General features: G+C 45.7%; 1 protein-coding gene across 1 annotated transcript; it reads right to left on the minus strand.

Moving 5' to 3' along the window:
* Window positions 1-2,913: 2,913 nt before the first annotated feature.
* map1b (microtubule-associated protein 1B) lies at window positions 2,914-22,215 on the minus strand. The gene is made up of 7 exons (XM_047014346.1): window positions 21,785-22,215; window positions 19,405-19,506; window positions 12,559-12,641; window positions 11,389-11,529; window positions 6,190-11,230; window positions 5,841-6,079; window positions 2,914-5,649 (listed from the first exon to the last, which is right to left on the minus strand). The coding sequence occupies exons 1-7, from the start codon at window positions 21,969-21,971 to the stop codon at window positions 5,494-5,496; spliced, it is 5,949 nt and encodes a 1,982-aa protein (XP_046870302.1). The 5' UTR covers window positions 21,972-22,215; the 3' UTR covers window positions 2,914-5,493.
* Between the last annotated feature and the right edge of the window lie 1,038 nt (window positions 22,216-23,253).

A 23,253-nucleotide genomic window follows, 5' to 3' on the forward strand; every position in this document is an offset into this window, starting at 1 on the left:
TCTACAGAAAGATTTGTGTGGACTTTACAGTATCCTTTGTGCAATTTAAATGATTTTCATTTAGCAAATGTTTTTATCAAAGGAGACAACATAGATATAAATAGTGACAAAGAACAATCTAGGACCAGAAGTGCACACTTCAGTGGTTTTACCAGACCCAGTTCAACAACAGCTCTTACTATTACCATTACATTGTTCCGATAATAGGACAGTGCAACAATATCAATACTGTATGTCAAATGTAACATTGTAAAAAAAAAGCTATCGTTTCTGTGGTCTGTGAATAGCAGGATGATAGAATGCACGATACAATAAAAGCGTTGGCACACGTAAAAGAACCAGAGAACTCCTCACCTCGAGCTTTAAAGGATAGAATCCCCGGACAAACACGTGGCTCTACTGGCTCTGACTCTGCCACTGTGTCCCAGCCTGACGCCCAAGGGTCAGTCACACAGGGTCACAGTCCAGCCATGTCATTGCAGACAGCAAGGACAGAGCATCTGAGGTTTCTCCACCTCCTGGGGTAGTCTGAACAGTGTTTCCCCACAGACCCAGAACAGAGTACGTCTGGGAGCCAAACCTGAGACACGACTTTTGTCAAAGACACACTCAAACTTTAAATAAACAAGTACTTTTTAATACTCTAGTACACCCAAGTGTCTGTATGTTTCGTTGTGAGGGAAAGGGCACATTTATCTGTGAAAGATGGATAGGATTGTTTACGCAGTGCAGACGACCTCACGATGACCTATATCACTCTTCTTCAAAGGAACATTAGGATGAAGACCACTTTGTTAGTAGACTGACTTGTGGATTAATATTCTTCCCAGCCAGGACATATAGTACAATTATGTTGGTCTTTTTGCCCTTTCTTTTTCTTTCTGTCTTTCTCTGCCACCTTTCTATTTCTCTCTCTCTCTCTCTCTCTCTCTCTCTCTCTCTGTCTCTCTCTCTCTTCTGTTGCCCATGGTCTGTCTTCATTGGCTCTCAGACACACTGACAGTCACCCGTGGTCTTCATGTGTCTCATTGCGATTCTCCTGGCACTGTCTTCTTCTGTGGGGAGAGGTCTGTTTTTCATTCCTCTATGCTGCCTGTAGTTAAAACTATTTGCTTATAATAAAGACATAAGATCATTCAAACGTTTGGCCTGTGTATGTTCTATGTATCTGGTATCAATGTTTTTGTTGTTGTTGTTTTTTAACATGCTGCGTTAACTACCACAGAGAGAATTTTACCGCACATGAGTGTGGATGCAATCTCTAGCAGACTTAACCGGACGTGTTTTGGATTCCACAAAGGAAATAAAGGTCCGGTTTGCGACCCAGACGCCAGGCTCCTCTGACAAACTGCCAAGTTCTGCCATCAGCTAGCGGCTGCTGCGTCCACGCTCTTTGATTTATCCCCGTGTGCTCTGTCGAATGTCTGAGTTTTGGAAAGAGCCTGGGGTGCACCATCATCATTAAATGTCCCCGCTCAAACTGGTGTTGTTAGCCACCGACTCAATTACTACGCTGCTGTTGCTTGTTCTGATGAGATTCTAGCTGCTTGAGCACCATCAACATTTGCTTATATAGGCTATTATATAATTGTATTTTGAATATATAATTCTATATTATATTATTTAGGCCTATTACACTTTGACAATTAGAAACCATATAATTAATTCTGAGCATTTACAGGTAGGCCTAGGCTATAGTATAATATACCCTCTTCACCTAAGACTGAAGTCACGGATCATTTTGTTTTCAGTGATGTAAGTGTAATCCACTCATATTCTGTTTAGCGGCGTTGTTCCCACATGTGCACATTTCATGCATTTTAGATAAGCTGCTTTACAAAGTCTGTAAGCCCAATGTAAGTATACATCACAAAAAGGTAGCCTACTGGTTTACACCCTGCAGATCATCTATATAATTAACCAGATAATTAATAAATAAACAGTATAAACTATCCTCTGAACGCTGCTACCTAGATAATTACATAATATGCAGCATCTGATTGGAAAAACGAGAACTTTGACTTGCACCTAGTTTCATTTCCCTGTGGTGACATGGTGTCTACAGGGAACGGTCTCAGTAAGCATCGCTCCCTCCAGCCTCTCTCACTGCCTCAGCCAATCTCCCTCCAGCCTCTCTCACTGCCTCGGCCAATCTCCCTCCAGTCTCAGCCTCTCTCACTGCCTCAGCCAATCTCCCTCCAGCCTCTCTCACTGCCTCGGCCAATCTCCCTCCAGCCTCTCTCACTGCCTCGGCCAATCTCCCTCCGCCTCAGCCTCTCTCACTGCCTCAGTCAATCTCCCCCAACCTCGGATGCTCTCCCAACCGCAGCCTCCCCCCCAGCCTCAAGCTCTCTCTCTCTCTGGACCAATAAATCCTTTCTCTGGCCTGTCTGGCTTTCAGGGCCACAAGTCACTCTGGAGGCTGAGAGAAACTTCTGTCTTCCTGGAGCACTGTTGTCTTTTACAGTCTAATAACAAACCTAACCCAGACAGACATGGCATCAGTGTGTGAACCTAACCCAGACAGACAACGACCAACCTGCAAGCTACAAAGACAGATATTAGAGCAGCCAGCCAGCCTCACAGACAGCCTTAGAATCAGCATTATGTCTGCCAGGGTTGGCTTCAATTCGATATAAATGATGTAAAATCAGAAAGTAAGTCATCTTTGTAAAAAATATCTAACTCTTATTAATTTTATGCAGCCAAATTTGCCAGTTAGTTTCGACTGGACTATGTCATTGACACCAACTAAAACTATACAACCCTGAGAATTTTGATGAAACACCGTTTTAAGTAATAACAGTGTTGTTTTGAATACACAGAAAAACACTTCAAAGGAAAATTCATGTTTATAAAGTAAATGATGAGTTTCCAGTCAATCACAAAGTCAGAAACACAAATCTGTTATTTTCCACAATGGTCTTTATTGTGGCTCCTTTTTTTAAAGGTGTCCTTTTTAATAGTGGTTCCCTTTACATCAAATGGCCCATATGGGGGCAGAGGAGATATTGCACACAAACGTCAGAAAAGCACTAATAGTAATACTTTCACTTAAACTAATTACTATGCTAGACATGAGTCCGGAAAAGGGAGGAGGAGGAGGATGTACAATCACAAGACAGATAAACCACACAGCTGCTTACATACATTTCTAACAATCACCCAAAAAACAGAGAGAGAGAGACAGACAGAGAGAAAGAGAGAGAGAGAGAGAAAGAGAGAGAGAGAAAAGACAGAGAGAGAAGTGATAGAAAAGATCAGTGAGATGTGGTACAGAGGAAGTAGAGGAGAGAATGTGTTTGTGGTTAAGTCATTGAAGTTTGTGTTTTTAAAGTGCGGGATGGTCATGCTTGCGATTACGGTTACAATTGCAGAATAAAACAGGTCTACTGGACTACGGTGTGGTCTGGTACTACATGACTTGCCTGTTAGACTCACTTAATTATATTGAACATAAACAGCAACTGTTTTAAGTCAGAATGTCTCCATGAATGGTCTGTCACGGTTGTGGTTGGTTTCAGTCATTTGTTGGTGTTTGGTTTTAGTCGTGTTTCAGTAGGAGGTTGTCTATATGGGCTTCATAGAGTCTATTTACCAGGCACAGATTAAGCCATAGTGCAAGACTAAAAAACATCTCAAAGGAGATTCTCCATTTAAAGGGCTTCTTGGTCCAGGACTAAGTATGATCTGTGTTGAGAAAGCTGTTTTGTAGTGTATCTTATGTCTTTCACGCCATTGTAAGCAAGTTCTTACAAACAACAGTCACTCTTCTTTCAAGGTTCATGTCAGAGACCAATGTTGTTTGGTTTAAAAGGTACAGCCTGCCCAAATCCAAAAACGAAAACAAAGCTTGAGATAGATTTCCCATTTCCATTTTTTCATTTATAAGCCTTGCATTGCAGTTCTTATTGGCAGTTGAAAGAAAGATAACCCCGTAATTGAATAAAGACAATGAAGAGCTTCATGTATTTCATGACTCATGCACAATCATTTTCAACCATTCACTCTGCCACAAAGCTATTTATAATTATAGTACAGTATTTTAGAAAAACAGAAACTTTTAAGAAAGTATCTCGCTTCACAAGCTTGAACATATGTGGCACATTCAAGCAGTCTTTGCGGCTCGACTTCTGAATTCACAGAATACAACTGGGGTGATTGACCATTCTGGTTTCCAGCTATTATATGCTTTAGCATCAATATCAATCAATAAGTTAAACAACAAAAGTAAAATGACAAGGACATCAGTCATGTTTAACAATGCTTTAAAAGTTGGACGTAACATTGTCAATTTTGGGCGACAAAAAAATTACACACGTTGCAAAACACATTTTATTCTAATGCAGGGTTTGACATTGCATTAAACAATCCCCCACAAGGAATATTTCCTCCTTCTAGGGACATGGGCTATAGAAGCTTCATAATCAATAATAAATAAGTTAAATAAATATCAACGATAAGGATCAATCCAGACAGACGGCCTATATCTCCCTCTGTGCAAAACGTGAAAACTGAAAAAAGGGAACCAGATGAGCTTGACAGTTGTACCCCAACACCATATCTGAATTACAGACACATGTTGAGAAGAATAGTCCTAGATTCCTTGCATGCAGCCTAATCAGAAGGAAGAAAAGATTTCCACTCGTTTGACATCTCAAAGCCACACCTCAGTATGGGATGAACTTTAAAGTGTGTCATTTTCTAATCTAAATACCTACAGTACCTACTTCATGTCATCTGATTAAGTGCATCAATCTTCTTTTACATTCATTTCTTTTCTCTCTAAGGCAGTTACAGATTGAGTGTCATCTATCCTTTGGTGTTTACATCGATGTCTGATCCATCATATTGGTGAGATATTTTTGTGGGAATGGACATTATATTTTATATTCAGTGGCCTGAGGTGTTGCTTAACAACTTGTATTTGTTAGCGCCAATATTAACGGTATTTGCATGCTGTGTTCACATGTTTGAAGATAGCCAAGGTAGACAGTACCATAGCAGAAACATCACATCTACTGGATCGGTCCCAGACTGGATCGGGAATGTTTTTATATTTTATATTTACTGTTTAAAAGGAACGGAACAGATAAAGGAGGTTAGTGCTAGATGATTTTTTTGAGAAAATGCATTTATGCAATAAGCACTATTAATCAAGGGACTATGATGCCTTGTCCAGTCACATTATACTTTGAGGGTATAGGACAATTTATAATATTGAACATTTTTCAAGAGCCCACAAAGATCATATAGACGGAGCTTTTAAGTCTTCATTAAATAATATCAGCCTTTATAGTTTTGTTTATCCATATCATTGAACCACTTCTGAAAGGCTAAGAAGCCTTTACGGAAATTACACTTTTTTTATAGTTGTATATGTACCAACCCCATATACATCTGTCCCTGCTCCAACCCCTGTCCAATTAACAGCATGGTCCACTGTCTGCAAATGTATTGGTGTTGTAATGTCCTGACCAGGAGAGTATGGGCTTACAGCTCAATCTTGCAAGCAGGGAAAGACTCATCCTGCATGACCACCGTGCTACTGGAGGCCAGGACCATGATGTTGAGATCCTGCTGCTGATCATGGGTGTCCTGGTACCACTCTCTCATCACCTCTGAGTCATGGGTCGGGATCAAGGTCACCTGACACACAAACAGAGGTGGGTTTTGGACATAAATACTTATTATTATTTACATTTAGTCATTTTACATTTAGTAATTTAGCATATAACATATTTATTCTAACGTTTCTTTGTATATCCCTGTCTATAACTTGACAAAAAGGTGTGATTCTGAAGAAGAAAACATACTTGAATATAGTTTAGTGCCAGTACCTGCATGTTGTTCCCCCACTGGGCCTTCCCCTCCAGGAGAGAGTTCAGAACTGCCTTGCTGGGCTCCTGGGTCGCCTGGTCATTGCCACTGACCACATAGTACGATGAGCGGACGCGCTTGAAGAACTCGGCATCGACGTTCTTCGCATTGCAGTGGTTAGGTATGTACACCAGATCCATGTACATGGGTGGGCAGTTTGGGACGGATGGCACGCTCGTGGCTTTGCCACTGCCTAACCCTTAAGACACAGATATGCGCTGTGTTTAGACACTGCTGCAGTGTTTCAAAAACATTGATTTACGTAAACAGACAATGACATGAATATTTTACAGAGGAACAAGGGCTTACCAGATGTGGCACTTTTTACACCCCTGGACGCAGAGGTATTGGTTGCATTTTTGGCGTCTTTGCCCTCGCCTGTGCCCTTCTTAGGAGAAGCTGTTTTCATATCCTTGACTTTGGAGAGGCCACTCTTCCTGGCCGGTGAGGAGGACTTTGTCTTGGTCAGCTTCTTCTTTTTGGGTGTCTCCTTTCCCTCCATCTTTAGATCCTGGCTCTGGTTGTTCTCAGCGGCCGCTGCAGCCTCAGGGTCCACCATGCAGACATCCGGGCGGGCCGGGGAGGGAGCTGAGTCCTTGGCTGCTGCCGGGTGAGGGTCCGGGTGTCTGAGGGTTAGGGTCCTGTCCGTGGGGAGGGTCTCGGAGTCATCCTCGGAGTCGATGTTAGCGTCTGCCGTGATGGAGGGGCATTCCTCGGTACCAGGAGGTACGTCTGAGTCAGTTTGAGATGGAGCAGACTCACTGATGGAGGTGGGGGGGGTCTCCTCACACTGCTTGGCACAGAGTTTCCCCCCAGGGGGAGGTGGTCCTCCACCTGCCTTGGCCAAGGCGTCTTCCTTCTCTTTTTCCTCCTCATTCATGAAGTACTCCAGAGGGCTAGGGTTGATGAAGGATGGGGACAACTCTGTCTTGGGGTGGCGGTACTCGCAGGAGGTGACCAGACACAGATCCACATCCGTCCTGGACTGAGAGGACGGGCTGTTCTTGGAGGAGTCCGAGCCCTTGGAGCCTCCAGCACATTTCTGATAGTCCGACAGATTGGAGGAGAGGGGAAGGTACGATGGGGAGGGAATTTTGGGGCTCATGGGAGATTTGGACTCGCCACATTTGAAAGGATTTGTCTCGGCTTCTGCTGCTTTCTGCGAGAAGTGGGCGTAGGAAGAAGGCGAAGCTGCTTTTGGAGTTGAAGGGGACTTGTCCATCTCCTGCATTTGGCAGGGTGTGGTGACAGAGGGTGTAGATTGGGAGGCATCAGAGGGGGAGGCGGAGGGGGCACAGGTGGAGTCTGTGTCTCTGAAAAGCATGGGTTTCTCAACTGTGGAATGGCTCCGCTCAGCTTGCCTTAGATCGGAGCCCTCTGAGGGACTGTAGTCTACCTCAGTTGGCCCATTCTCCGTGGCCCTCAGGCTGCCTGGTCCAGACGAGGACACGTGCTCTGGTGATTGTTTACTGAAGTCCAGAGCCAGAGAATGGTCTGGGGAGTCCTGGCAAAAATCAACTGAAATGGTGGACTGCTCCGGGGACTTGGGCTCCTGGGTCTTGGCTGTCTTTGGTGAGATGTCTGGAGAGATGGACATAGGTCTGGGGCTGTCCTCTTTGGTGGGGGATCCCTCAGTGTCCTGGAAAGTGGTGGGGGTCTGAACCACGGACACAGACAGCGAGTCGTCCACCTCAGTGGAGTGAGGGGACCCCACTTCAGCATGGAGGGAGCGGGAGTCGGTGGTGGGTTCTGGGAGGGAGCTGGTGGCCAGGGAGGCTGTGGAAGCAGAAGCTAGGTGGGAGAACGTGTCCTCGGCCACTGCCTCATCGACAGGCGTGCCTGATTTATCTGATGTGGTCCCTTCCGATATAGACATTTTACTCTCTTCTTTGAAACCCGCAAAGGGGTTGGTGTCTGATTCTTGCCTTGAGTAAGCTGCTGAACTACCATCGCTAACTACATTATTCTTTTTCTCCACATGACCTGAGTTGATTGACACGTGATCCAAGTCGAAATGGGACTTCCCTGACTTGGTTGGAGAGTCAGCCCCTGTAGGCGGGGGGCTTTTCTCTGGAGACAGAACCCTCTCTATGGTAGAGGAGTGGTCTGGCACTGGCTCATCCATGTGGCTGATTCTGCAAGGGGAGTCCTCCTTATCACTGGTTACTTCCACAATAATGGGCCCCTGAGGAGCGTTGGTCCTGGACTCAGGAGGTATGGCGCCAGCTTTCTCATCCACAGGGGACTGATAATAAGGTGTATGGCCAGAGGACTGAGGTGAGGTGTTTCCTTCCAGGGTCTTGTCATCTGGACTGGTGGAGGACTCTGCCACACCCGTTGAGGCTCCTGTGAGGGTGGTGCACAGTTCAATTGGTGCAGCAAACCTTGACGGGGTGGAGTCAAACAGCCCATTGTGATCCCCTGAGGGAGAGCGAATGAGAGGCGAAGTGGTCGACACAGAGCTGAGTCTGGTTGAGTCAAGGCCATGTATGTCTGACAGGGACCCTCCATCTCTTTCTTCACGAGGAAACTCCTTGCAAGACTTGTCCTCTTCCAGGGAGGATGGAGGAGATATCGTGGAAGCAGAAGCATGGTAGTCCCGACCGTCAGTGAGGCCACTCTTTGAGCTGTTGGACTCATCCCCATCCTGGAGAGGGGAGAGCCTCTTCCTGTCTACGTCCGCCGACATGCAGCCTCCGAACCTGACAAAGTCCTGGGAAGGGGAATCGGTCTCATCGTTGGTAGTCTCGTCACTCATGATGTCCCTGGGTGTGGACATCTCATCCATGGGGGTTGGCACACTGGAAATCTCGATTGTTGACAGCGTGTGACCGGACGTTGTGTATTCCTCTGGTTGTTCCTCTCTGTTCTCATCGTCAGAGGGCATCTCGCACTCAGCAGGGAGCGTCTCGTCATGGATGGACGCGGCAGGGGACACTAGATCAGATGTCATCTGGGGGGTGTTGGTGGTGGCCACCAATAAACTCTCCATCTCTGTCTGCTTCTCGTTCCGGTTCAGATCGGTATCATACTGATGGACTTCCGCTCCCTCGTCCTCGGACTCCGTTTCCTCGTACCCAGGTCCGGCTCTCTGTTCAGCAACCGTCTCTCTCCCCCGGGGCTCCACCTCTCCCTTCTCCTCGTAGTCCCCGGTCTCGGATGCCTCCTCCAATCCAGTACCCTCGTCTTCAAACTTCTCACTCCCACTGCCGTTGATCTTTCCCTTGTGTTCCTGCTCCTCCGGAGTCTCCCCACTCTCGCCCTCCGCCTCTGTGGTGGTGATCCCTTCGTCCACGGACTCAGCTGCCTCCGGAGAGTCCTTGAACAACAGGACCTCCTCGCGCTGGATCAGCACCCCTTCCTCTTCTTCTTCCTGCTTAGCGTGGGGCATCGTGGCGTCATCTTCGACTACATCCTCCGCTTTGAGCTCCTCAAAGTCCTTGGTAAGGTCCTCTGGAGACGACATGAGGGATCGCTCGATCTCCAAAGCCTGTGTAGCGCAAGGGGCAGCAGCCACAACCGCAGTTCCTGCAACAGACTTGGCATCCACTGACTTGGTGTCCTTCTTAGGAACTTTTAACTTTGCCTTGTCTTTGGATTTGGATGGGCTGCCAATGTCTTTCTTTGAGGCGTCTTCTTTTTTCATAGGTTTGGCTTTTGGCACCAGTTTCTTTCCTTCGCCCAGAGCAGACGGCGTTTTCTTTGCATCCTTTGAAGGCTTCTTTGTGTCTTTCTTGAGGTCTTCTTTCTTTTGCTCCTGCTTCAACTCTTTCCTCTCCTTCATGGGGGAATCTCTCCTGAAGTCTCGTTTTATGTCCTTTTTCACATCCTCTTTCTTGACCTTCTCTTCCCTTTTAGGCTTTTCTTCTTTTTTGGTTATTGACTTCTCGTCTTTCTTCACCACTTCTTTATTTGCTTCTTTGTCAACAATTTTCTTTTCCACCAATTTCTTCGGCTCCCGCTTAACAATCTTCTCCTTGGCAACTTTGGGCTTCATTTCAGCCTTCTTTTTCTCAGGAGTTTCATTTTGAGGTGCTTGCTCTACTTTTGCTTTTGCCTCTTTTTCCGGAACTTTTGCTTTCTCCTTTTTCACCAAAGGTGTCTCTTTCTTCTCTACCTTCTGTGTTTTCTCCTGGGCTGACTCTGCATCTGTTTTCACCTTTCCAGCAGCCTCCTCCTTAGACTCCTTCCGGAGGCTTCTGCTTGGTGACTGTCGTGAGGTTGACTGCAGACTCTCCTTGCTGTCCGTTTTGTGTTTTAACTTTGCTTGCTTTAGCGATGGAGCCATATTGGAGGTTAGCTCCTTCTGGGTGACAACTGGCTGCTTCAAAAAATCTAAGTGTTTCAGTTTCTCTAAACCTTCGAGAATGTTATACTGAGTTGCATTACCAGGAAACAAAACGCGAACAATCTTTTCTGAGGGGTTAGATGGATGCCATACAATCAATGAAGAGATGGAAGTCAAATAGGACACAGGGAGCTCGGATTCCTTTCCATTTGGTAGCAAGATGGACGCCTTGTCTTTCTCACTGCCCGTCCAGTTTTTCATAAAGTTCTGCATCTCTTTGCTGTTCTTGGATGGGTTCAGCACATACATCTCCAACTTGCCCACACCCATCTTCTGAAACAGTATAATTGGTTCAATGGTGTTTCCCACAGGTCTCTGCAGAGACTCTGTCCTCAGTGACAGCTTGTGGACGTACTGCATGGTGAAAGCCGCCTCATCCACGTTCTTCCGCACCCTGAAGTCGGGCTCCGGGTTCCCAAGATTCTCTGGAATGTTGAGGAACATAACACCGATGTCTGGAGAGATCATGTTCTTGACCCAGTCACCAGTGGCAGAGGACCCCTGTGACTGCTCCTCCTCCAGTTCGGCCACCTTTCTAAGCAGCATGCTATTGATGCCTGGCAGGTTGTCGTCTCCAATGTGGGTCAGGAGGATGGAGTCAACCCTGTCTAAGTGCCTCACTAGCTTCCAAAAGCAGGCCTTCCGGTCCGAGCCCCCGTTGATCAGCATGTTGAAGCCGTTCACAGCAAAAAGTGCAGAGTCACCTCGGCCTCCAGGGAAGATGTAGCAGCAGGGCTTGGAGAGCTTGAGGAATCCCCCGGAGGTGGGCGGCTCCAGCATGTCGAAAGGAGAAGGGATCTCCACAGACTCAGACAGGTACTCTGTGAACTCAGATAGACCCTCCATCTCAGGGAGGATCAGAGGGGAATTCAGTTTAATGTCGATGAAGTCTTGTAAGTTGTGTTTGTCCAAGTTTGAGTTTTTCCAGTCGCCTTGCTCGGGGCAGTACACAGTCAGACTTGCTTTGTTGGCTGGATGTATGGTGCTGAGCAATTCCCCAAGCTAGATAAGCGAGAGAGAGAGCAAGAGAGAGAAAGAGGAAAAGAGAGAGAGATCATTTGAATATACTTCATATTGTAGACTGTATCATTATTTGTTTTCGATATGTATTTTGTATTAAGCTCTCAAACAAAAAGACTCACAAAGACTCATCAACTCACCTCTTGGTCAGTAAATATGTCTATGAAGTTAAAGAAAGAGAATGAGCCAGCCTGTAGAATGAGCTCCCCTGTGTTTTCGAAGCATTGCCCTGAGAGGACCAGTAGTTTCTGTCGGGCCGTGTCTGAGATCATGAGACGAGCCTATGCATGACACAAAGAGATATATGATGGTATTCATCCAATACACTCATTTCAAATGATACAGATATGAACTCAAATCACATTATTAAATCATAACTATCTAACCAAGCAGACTTGATGAACACTGTCTATAGTGCAGTATGCCACTGACCAATTAGCTTTCAGTGCTGTTGCCGAATAGAAATGTCACCAAATTCACTTCAGGCGAAACCATTAGATAATTAGCCCCCCCCCCCCCCCCCCCTACCCCTCGCCACCCTACCTCACCCCACCCTCTCTCTATTTCTCTACCCATCTCTCTTTCTCTGGCTCTTTGTCTCTCGTGTTCAAAGTAAAAGTGCTTTCTCCACTACAGCAGAACAGGCTGTTCCGGGCCAGAGACAAACCTGTGGTAGTGAGATGTTATTAATGCACAGTTTGATGCAGACACAGTTCGATGCAGACACAGTTTGATGCAGACACTGCTCAACTGCGGGGGATGGGTGTGGTTTGGCAAAATGTGAAAAGGAGAGTGGTGCCCCTTTTCTAACTGGCAACCGTCCTCTCTTGCTCTCTGTATGTCAGCTATTGATTTCTACAGAATGCTTTTAAAAGCTGTACTATAATGTTAAAAAGGTTCAAGAAACAGAGGTTTGTGTAAGTTGTCTTTTGTTGTTAGACCTCTGGCTGTAACTAGGGCAGAGGCCTCCTCAGTAGAGCATCTTATTGCCATGACTCTGTATGTTCTAACACACACGAGAGAGAGAGAGAGAGAGAGAGAGAGAGAGAGAACAAAGGCTATTTTGCATAACCTGGCAGGATAATTGTCCAATTAAGTGTGTTGAACAGTCCTTCCAAGATGCAGTTGGTTGAGCCGTGAAATGTGTGTGAATTCAAGTGTCCGTCAAGACTTCTAATGGGTCGTTGGTGTCTATGTTTGTGTATGGGGGGGATGGGATGGGACTCAGAAATAGAAAAGAATGGTAATAGGAGTGCGTAACAGTGACAACTCAGAGTAGCTGTGTTTGTAGGTCTCTCTAGTTCTCTTACCTCGGTGCAGACGGCTTCATCAGAAGGGTTTATAAGCACAACCGTCTCCAGGACATTGCTTTTGTGGTGAAGAATTCTTTGTCCTGAAATCCCACACACAAGACGAAAAAAGAATCAAATCCTTGGCTTTTTGACAATAATCAAAAGAGACTACAAAAAAAGTAATTCATAACAATAGTGAAACAGCTTCGAAGCCATGTTTTCTGGACATACAGAGATCTAGTAGATGATAGATGGGGTTGTCCTGTCAAGTCAGTCTAGCATGTCTGACAGCCAAAGACACTGAGTTATGTTCCTGGTCTCTGGGCACCAAGCTCACATCTTTGTGAATGAACATGTTTATTTTGTCCACAAGTTCCCTTCATCTGACCCTGTCACCACTCCCTCAACCCTGACCCCTCGCTCACACGGGTCAACGACAGGGAACACATAAGTAACCTGTTATGATATCTATATTATGCATTAAGTATAGGCTGTGCAGTCTTAATAATAATCCTAATTTCTTCCGTAATCTGTATTTATCTCCCTTTATCTTGAATTCTCTCTGTCTTTTACTTCCTCTCTTTCTCTCAAGCGGGGGGCAGACTAATGAATCAGACTGCTTAGAGGCGGACGTTCTGACAGTGCTAATGTGACTTTGTAAATGTTAATGTTCTCACCAGAACGCTGGCCTTAATCACTGTCATTAAATAACCAGGACCTGGCTGGGGGAGAGAGAGAATCTAGCGAGAATAGCCAGCGAGATTCCGTTACCGTGGCGTACAAATCCATTTGTTACGAGACCATATTTCTCTGGTTCAGTCCTCATTTTCATAAAGTGAGTGAGAGGGTTATATTGACTGACAACGCAATACCTTTGTCTCCATCCAATCAAACTGTCAAGTCAGGGATGAGGCGATCCATCAACAACATAACTCCACTACAAAACTCACAAGGGCTTTAGAGAGTAGTGTATCTAAAACATGGGGGTCCGATACATTTTACAACTCTAAGTCAAATTGGTCCTATTCTTCAGTTCAGTTGCTAAAGAACCAATTGCACAGGCATAATCAGATTTAGTCCCAGTGTACGGCTCATTCAGATTCTAACTGTGAAGTAACAAAAAGGAGATATTGATCAAAAACAATAAAGACTGTGTAGAGACTGTGTGTGTGTGTTGGGGTATGCAAACATGGGTGAGTATGTGTGTGTGTGTGTGTGTGGTTGAGCTCTCCAGTGTGGATGAGATGGTCCAGGTGGTGGCCCCACACTGGGAGACGAACTACAGCATCATTATTCAACCGCAGACCCCGTAGTAAACAACAGGAGAGAAAATGGTCAAAAGTACTGTACAACTTGTGCCAGTAATATTACTATTGTAACAATATGCATATGCTAGAAAAATAGACAGTAGGTATTTTTTGCCTGGTAAATTGTAAATCTTTTATTTTCTTTTTTTAATAGCAGCAGATGCAGCCTTTTGGAATGAAACACTTCATGCTGTATGATGATCATGTGATATCATGTGACAGTAACAACCGAACAGTAGAAGAACAAACCCTTTATTGACAGCACCCATCACTAACAAACACAGCATTGAAGAGCACAGTCAACTAAGAGTATAAAAGGGTACTGAGACAGTTGTGGGGTTGTGCGATTTTCACAGATAAACGGAGAGCGGAGGAGAAAAGTAGACATGCAGACAGAACGACAGAAAGCTCTTTTCTGTCGTTCTGTCGTTCTGTCTGCATGAACTAAGAGTGTGAAAGAGGGGGAGAGAGCGTGTGTGGTCACAGGAGACATGGTACTGCAGTAGCTATCTGGCTGTAGGGCTGATTCCTCCATGCATATTTCATACTACAGATTCGTGGCACAAACCCCTGTAGTCTATAACCCTGCTGTCTCCTCACTAAGGATGAGCACTTTGCTGGAATGATCCATCGACCCACCCAACCATCCATCCCTCCATCCATCCATCCATCCATCCATCCACTCACTATTGTATTTCAACTGGTAATTGTAAATAAAAGTATTTTTTACTAGCAGGTAAGTTGTGTAACCAGAATGTTCTCCCTAACCTCCCAGATGTGGCATTCAGGCCTACAACTCAACTCAAGTTTACGACACCTTCTGAACATAAGACTGAGGATAAAAGGGGGGGGGGGGCACCATTGAAGGGGAGGAACACACCATGAGGTTCAGCTGAGGTTCAGTTCCAACTCCCGAGCCATTTTTCCACCCGGCACTCGGCACCGATGAACGCCCTGCGTAAGAGCACATCATCAGATATATGACTGAGAACCCCCCCCCGAGGAGAGGCCTTTCCCTGTGCAGGGGGATCGATCTGCAGACCTGGCAACATAACTCTGGGTCTTTGTGAGGAAGAGACTGACGGAAGCAGCTTGAACTGCCTCTGTAATATACGCTCCCAGGTAAAGTAGTCACGGTGCGTTCTTCCACCTGTTCCCACTGTCTCGCTAGGAGAAGGACACACTCAGGGAGGGAAGGTGGATGTTCCTCTCTATGTAGATCACCCCTCTTTTGTTACTGGCCTACTTTACTTATCTTTATAGGACAGAGAGACCTCTGTTTGTCACCATGCCGCCATCCACAAGTATAACGCAGTCCCAGGAAAGTTTTCCTGACAAACTGTGTAAATCCAGCACCAGTGGCAAACCCTCCTAAGCACAGCCTATGATGATTGTGAACCCAAATCATGGATGTAACTTTAATGTAGTGGTGGCAAGCAGCCGTTCCTCCGAGCCTGACAGGAGGAACGACAAAGGGGGGTGTGGGGTGTGCGTGCATGCGTGTGTGCGTGTGTGTCTGTGCGTGTGAGGAGAGGGAGAGAGTGTGTGTGGTGTTGTGGGTGTGTGTGTGCGCGCGGGTGCGCACTGGAGCTTGGTTGACCTTCCGACAATTTCCTTGGTGGGTAGAAGGACCTTAAGCACAGCACACCTTCCTCTACTCAGAATGTGGCATGCATGGCTGCTTATTATCCTTCTGATAGAGCATAAAGCTCCCGTCATTTTTCTTTTTTGGGGATGGGTTTTTCCACGACTAATAAACCAGTGAACCAGAGAGACCTCCATTTTATTTTCCGACTGAAATGAGATCAAACCAGAGCCAGGAAATCCAGACTCTATTTGTCGTTCGAAATAAACCTGAATGTGTGTTAATTCAGCTCTCAATTTGCGACCCTTCCATTCTCCTTTCATCTGCATCTGTCTCTTGGCTTCCTGTCACTTGTCATCTTTTCATTTTGTCATTCCCTCGTTCCATTCTCTTGTTCTGTGGCTCTCCCTCCCCTGGACGTTCACATCCTGTGAGCTGGCCCTGGGCGACGTTTACAAGTCACCAAAGTCACCTTGTCTCCCCTCTCTGAATCACACGCACCCATAGACAAAATCTCTCCCTTACCGACTATAGTACACGCGCCAACATTCACTCAAACACACACACTCTCTATCGTTCTCTGTCTGACACACACACACACACACCACACCGACCAAAACATTCACTCAAACCCACACTCCTTGACTGTAGTGATGAAGCCCAGGTCATTTACAGTACTGACAGCTGCTCATTCAGTCAGCTCTGATGGGTTTCCTGGTGCTGCTTGGCACCACCAGTGAATGAGATTAAGTCACTCACTAGAACATCTCGATGACTCATCTCCAAATCAACAAAGTCATCCTACGTTATTGCATGTCAATAAGACCCAGCCGGCAATAAATCACACGTTTCTTCATTAGATTATCTCGACATCTACAGAAAATCATCTCAACTGTTTGCCCCCCCCCCCATCCATGATAATCCAATCCCTGGGTAATTAATTTAATTGCTATTGATCTCAATCTGCTGTGCTGTCCCTCTAAAGACAGGAAGGGAAGAAGACTGAGTGGATTGGTTGTTGAGGGAGAGAGGACTTGGATTCTCCAGCTGCTCTTTAACCACCGCTGCCGTCTGCACCAGAGACAGAGCAGGGGGAAATCCATCCTGTATGTACAGTATCCTATAGCCATCTGCTCTCTGCTGCTAACTCCCTGGGTGGCACAGAGGGTCTCCTCCCTCCCTCCATCCCACTGTTCTTCCAGTCCTTCCTTCCTTCCCTCCCTCCCTCCCTCATCTCTTCCTTTGTCCACCCCTGCATCCACTCCTGCTCCCTGGTTCTTCCAGCTGTCTCTTTATCCATCCATCCTTCTCTCCTCTCTTTCTCACCACCCCCCACCCACCTCTTTAACTGCTCTGTGATTCCCAGTGCCCACAGAGGAAGCCTGGCGCAACATGATGAATAGCATATCATCTATCAAGCAGACGGGCAATTGCGTTCTCCCATTCTCATTCCATCCCTCCATCCATCCCTCTCTCCCTCGACTCCCCTCTGCTCAGAAAAGGCTGATCTGTGTGTTAAAGGAAACACCAACTGGTGGCTTTGATTTCCTGTAGTAAAGCAGGAACGTCTCTCTAGGGAGTTCGTTTTTACAGTAAAAACAGACTGAGGCCGTCCGTATGTTTTCAAACAACTTTCAGAATTATGAACATTACCTGTTAAAAGCTGGTGATAATACCTATTTAGAACCCAAAGCTAAGCTTAACATAATGTATGGATAACAAAAGAATTACTGAATTTACTTCAGGGGAAACTGTATATTGGATCCAGTGTACAAATTGCCCATAGACATTTCCAGTTAATTGTATGTCTTGAAAGCATTTACAATTATTTTGCTAATGGGGAAAGCCCCTGGCTAACAGACAGACAGGTTAAAGAGGGCCAGAATGTATTCAGAAAGAGAGAGAGGTGGGGGGGGGGGGAGGAGAGAGAGAGGGATGGATGGATGGAACGAGAAAACCAGAGAGCAACATAGATTTACAGATAGAGAGAAAAAGAGGAAGGCGACGAGAGAAATAAAGAAAGAGACAGCGGGGGAGGGATGGAGGGCACGCCCCACGACTAGAGACAAACAGCATGTCTGCCTTCCAATCAGCTCCCTGTCTCCACCCTCCTGGCGTCATATACTACTAAACCCACACACACACACACAAGTGAGGAATAGACCAGTCACTGCCTGGAGCTCACTTTTTAATCAGTATATTGCATTTCAGGAACATAACGACATGCAGAATACAGTATGAGTGTCGTTGAACCATAAAGATGCAGGCTGGATACAAACACCTACTGTCAAGTCATACAGACTGAGGTGAAAAGAACTTGATCTCATTGACTTTTGGTTGGTCCTTGATCAACATGGAATGCAGTCAATTGTCAAATTGAATTATACTTACGACACAGTTTGTCCTTTTGAGCTTACATAGATAGAAAGAGAGTGAGAAGGGTGAGGGAAGGGGAGAGAAAGAAGGCGAAATCATAGATGAGCATCTTATGTAGCGCTGACTCTCACTTTCAGGTTTTTTCGGGGGCCAGTCGTTTCAGCCATATCACACCCTCTTCTTTAGACGCAGCCTCCTCTCCTCCCTGCGCTCCACTCCCTCCCTCCCATCCCCCCCCCCCCCCCCCCCCCCCCCCCCCCCCCCCCCCCCCCCTCTGTCCTCAAAAGCCACCAGGGGGTTTGAGCTTGCTAATAACCCAGGACACTCCTCTGCATCTGGGCTGCGTTTCAAGGCAACCACGAGCAAGGGAAGGGAGGAGGGAGGTGGCGAAGGACAGAGAGGGAAAAACAAGGAGGGGCACAGAGGAAAGGATCCACAGTTGGTGTGAGGGAGTATTCAGAGTGTACCAATGTAAGCAAGAGTGGCATTCCGATTATTCAGTCAGAGTGGACCACCGTCGGTTTAAATTCAAAACCTTTCGGAGAAAATCAGGTAAAAGCTAAATGGTTTCCCATCCCTGCCGTGGCCAGGTTTAGCTCTGAGGAATACCCAAGAGGACAATGTCAGTAGACATTCGATCTGAGGAGAATCACAGTCTATATGTCAATTTACTGTTTATGGAACGAATCATAATACTGCCCAGGCGACCTTACTGCTCCTAACTCAGCATGAATTTAAAAAGAATTGTGGATGTGCAGATAAATCAAGGCAAACACACCACAAAGACACCGACTGACAAACAATGACAAAGTCACACACCCACAGTTGAGGTTACTAATAGTCTCTAAATGGCTCCCCGCCGTGTGTGTATTCCTGTCAGCAGCATAGACAGCCCTTCGAAAAGGTACCTTGGATAAACACTGGAGGAGACACCGGGACCTGTGTGTTTCAGTCATTTCCATCCCAAAGTCAGGGTACCTCTCTAGTGACAGACAACCAATCGTGGAGAGAAGCCATCTGCCTGTGATGAACACTGCATACGTGTAGCCTGCACTATAGCAAAACCCCCCCAAGCAGAAGGCTCGGCTTATCCTGACGTAGCGTGGGTGGGAGCCAGTCTGAAGCCTGTGAGGTAATGGTCAAGGGCAACGCCTCACATCCGGACACTGTCATTACTTCATTAAGTGGGCATCATCACTGGACTGTCGCTACATTCCCCGTCCCTGATATAAGGACACAGGAAGATCTGCAGCTTCAGCACACGCTGACACAGCACAGTCAGGCATAGCTTACAAAATAACTACTGAACCCTTCAGGGAATTACCTAAGTACAGTTCCAATGAGGAAACCCCACAGATCTGAATTTGCAGGACAGCTGGCTTATAACTGTATTCTAAAGGTAGAGCAGAGTCAGTCTTTTGGATTGGTTAAGGTTTAACTGTCATTTTTAAAACGAACCTTCAGCCGTGGTCTGTAAAACCCATTGTTTGATTTTTGGTGGAGAAAGTTAAGAGCATAGTTGACCATTAAATACAGGAGAATTCCCTCACAGAAACCGCTTTGGGTGGGTGGGCTGTTTGTGTCCTGTAATCTTACCTCGGACGTCAGCAGAGAAACGTGCTGAGTGTCTGGAAACAAACAGCTTCAGCTCCTGGTCCAAGTTACAGTCGATGAGGTTGGTGTCCCAAGAGCGGATTCCTGCAAAGCACACAAAAACAAGATGGAGGGGATCAGAGCAAGATCAAGAAAGAAAGATGAGCTTGGGGTACTTCATCTGCCACCTGATTGGACAGGCCGAATAGCAGCTGCACAATCACAGTGGACAGTCAATATTCCCCATAGATTTAGGATCTAAGCTGTATTGCAATAGGTCTGGGAACTCATGAGTCTCAGTACCACCAATATCTATTTCCAATTGGTAAAACGCATTCATTTCATTGGACTTGCCTGGAAAAAGCACTTACCATTTGGCTCGAGAGGAAATCTATAATAGGAAATATCTATAAAGTGCTGTCTGCCAAGGGACGGTCATGCTGTCCAGCTGTCTGTGAGTTTGTCTATCTGTCAGTCTGAGTCACAGTTACCAGAATTATTTTGTCATCCATCTTATGTCTCTTTCTCTTTCTCTGTCTTTTTCCATTTCTCTCTGTGCCTCTCTAACTCTCCCCCTCCGTATCTTCCTGTCTATTGCTTTCTGTTTTGTCGGCCTCTCTTTCCTTCCCCCCGATGCAGTGTTATCGGAGTCTGATAATATGATTATGAAAGCAAACTGGAGTAGGAGGAAGAGAGATAAAATACAAAGCCAAACTGAAGATATATAGTATACACATTGTGATATATTTAAATGCATTAAAAGTTAGCATCAACCTGATAACAAGAGAGGTTTTGTACAGCCAGCACAGGCCTTTGCATTGTTTTGTATCAGTGTAGAAGGTCCAAAGTCTATCTCCATGTTGGATCGCAAGCTGGCCTTGGCTTTGAGAGGAAACCAGAAAGGGCCATGTAGTAGAGCATCAGGTTTATTACAAGAGAAAAGAGAAGCCGACCAGGGTCAGAGATGAAGTCATGGGTGTGGCAGAAAAATATATAACATGGGCAAGGCTGGCCTCTCTGCAGGTCAGTTCAATATGTCTCTAACCAATCTAACCCTACTGACAACAAAGAAGTATCACTCAGCTGAGCGTAGATCTTTAAAGTGATCACGATTAGCAGTGTCTGTATAATTTTAGTTAAAGGATTCCCTTTCATACGTTTACAGGTTCCCTTTGTTTGCAAGTTGCAAGTGAAAGTCCACCCATACACGCTATCGTTTCGCCATGTTCCTGCTTGTCATTCCCACCTGTATAAAAATCCAGCCAATGGTGAAACGAGACACGCGCAACGCTACATCCGAAACGCCCTTTTTGTTTGAATAGCGTTCCCTTTGACTTTCCGTAGGGACCGCAGTGCGGACCTGACCACGCCTACTTGCCGGTGTCTGATGAGCAAAATCGGGATGCAGGAATGGGATGGTCCCGCTGGGCTGGGCGGATGATTTAAGATGCTGCAGGGTTAATAGGCAGATAGGCAAAGCATTTTTTTTTTACAAGACACCAAAAAAAAATCCTCTATGTGCGAAACTGACAACCAGAATTTGGATAACATTTTGCCTAAGCAGCAGCTATTCCCCCGAGTCTGGGGGGGGAAATTAAGCCTTTACGAGGCAATTCAATACGGTTTTTGGAAAGTATTGTTGTTGTGTTGTTGGGTTGCTTGTGTTAAATGCATTTATTGTATGGATGTAAAGAAATGTTGCAACGGTGAAACGCGTTGACGCATGAGTTCGATACGGGTCCACATCCCAAGAAAAGCAATAACCTGCGCTATTGACGTAGCTAAGACAAGCTATAGCCTAACATGCTGAATCACTCCCGTCATGTTCAATAAGATGACCTCCTACCACGTGTGTATGACAACATTGCCAATGCAGTGATGATAGTAGAATAGGGGGTAGAAAGTAGTCAAAAGTGCTAGATTGCCTACAAATGGAGAAAAGCTTATCGAAAGAATAGCTTACATGGATTGCAGGGAGAGGAGGACCCTGGTGAGTTGGGAGGGTAGTAGCCTACTAAGGTGTGGACGGATGTCATCTGTTTGATTTGAGATATTCCACAGATATGTAGGGGCGGGTCCATAAAGGCAATAACATTTACAGTATGTCCACTCCTTTAAATAAACCAATACTTGTCAATATTTAAAACGAGTCAATTAGCCGATGGAGATCACAGGTGGGCCATAGCGTGCGATGTAATAGCCTATAGATGCGTAAAGTTGATTTTAAGTAACACAATACATCAATAAAAAAGACAGACGATTCAAACCAACACATAAATACATCTAATATCTGCTTTGAAAGGCCTGCATAGGTAGTGAGGCTGCGACTGACACGACAGCACAATCACGTCCAACACCAAAACATCCCCATCTATCGTCTTACCTTTTTCGATTTCCGCAATGGCACATTTCAAGTGATCTTCCGTGACGATTTCTCCGATTACCACAAGCAGGTAAAATTTGTTGTCTACAAAGTGTTGCGAAAGACTCGAGGGTGTTGGGGATGCCATAATGTGGCTATTTGTGCTCTTCATACTCTCAGTATCTGCGGATTCCACGAGCGTCGACATCCCCTCGCACTCATATAGCAGCACAGCACACACCCCTGTCCTGTTGCAACTGAACGGAGTGGTAGTCACCAGACGTACAGTACGCCTCGAAAGGAGTGGCCCCACCTTTTATACCCCCAGACATTGTGTCATGGTCGGTAACCGGGAAAGAGGCGAAGGCGCACGAGGAATTGGTCCTTGGACCATGCTCTTTACAGCTGATGTCATCCGCAACGAATAGAAAACTCCGAAAGCTGTTTGTAAACTGATGCATTTAAAACAGGAGATTAATTATAATTTAGCTCTCGTGTAAAACTGCGTCTTTTAAGCCTAAACTAAAAAATATTTAGGCTACTCACGGAAGTTAATTAATTCGGAGCACATTATATATTTTGTGTGCTGGTGTGTTTTAGTGATTTATAATAGGCTATGGCTGCACGTCGTCGGTCCGCCTCCACAGGTTATGATGTTTTGAAGTGTTAATACAGGGATGCAGGCACACTTCACAGAGAACAAGAGACTCGTGAAACACTTCAGTCGTACCAGAATAAGAACAATGCGATTTCACACGAAAGAAGGCTCAAAAGGTTGGGGACATAAAAAAGTTGCCTGGGACTTGAGAAGAAGATAACAGCACTAAACAAAAAGACGATAGAGCGGTCGATGTCGCCAATTGAGACACTGTTTTAAAAGGGAAATGCTTGTTTCAACAAACCAGCAGTCGTCTCCTGGTGACAATACCGTACAGCACAATCTATATATTTGCTATGCTATGACTTCAAGCCATGTTACTCACATTCCAAATGCTAAAGCTAGCATATAAAAGCCAGGAAAACATATCTGTACGTCACACACTATTTTAGGTAAGATTTGGGCGTTTATGTTAAATGTGTCTTTTTTCTGACTACTCATTGAGAGGTCCATCCTACCATCAAATAGTCCGCAACATTCCCTTCAAGGGACTGGATCTGACCAGAGGGTTTTTAGTCCACTACAGTGGTCCCTTTATATGAATATTTCCGGGGGGTGGGGTGGGGGTGGGGTGCTCCATGTGCGAGACTTGATCATGTGTCGCCAAGGCCACTGGAGGTCTGTGATGATACAGCGCATCAAAGATTCATCACAACACAGCTGGGAAAGTATGAGGGCATTAAATATGCAACAGCTGTCACTGTCAGTCAGTCTCACACACTCAGAATGACAGACTGGGGGAGGTTGAGGACAAGGGACTGGGTGGGCAGACAGTAATAAGTTAAGTGCAACCTAATTGGTCTAGAAGTGAATCGCTGCTCGTCGTGAACCA

Source organism: Hypomesus transpacificus, unplaced genomic scaffold (assembly GCF_021917145.1).
Source record: "Hypomesus transpacificus isolate Combined female unplaced genomic scaffold, fHypTra1 scaffold_241, whole genome shotgun sequence".
In the NCBI taxonomy this organism is placed as follows: Eukaryota; Metazoa; Chordata; class Actinopteri; order Osmeriformes; family Osmeridae; genus Hypomesus; species Hypomesus transpacificus.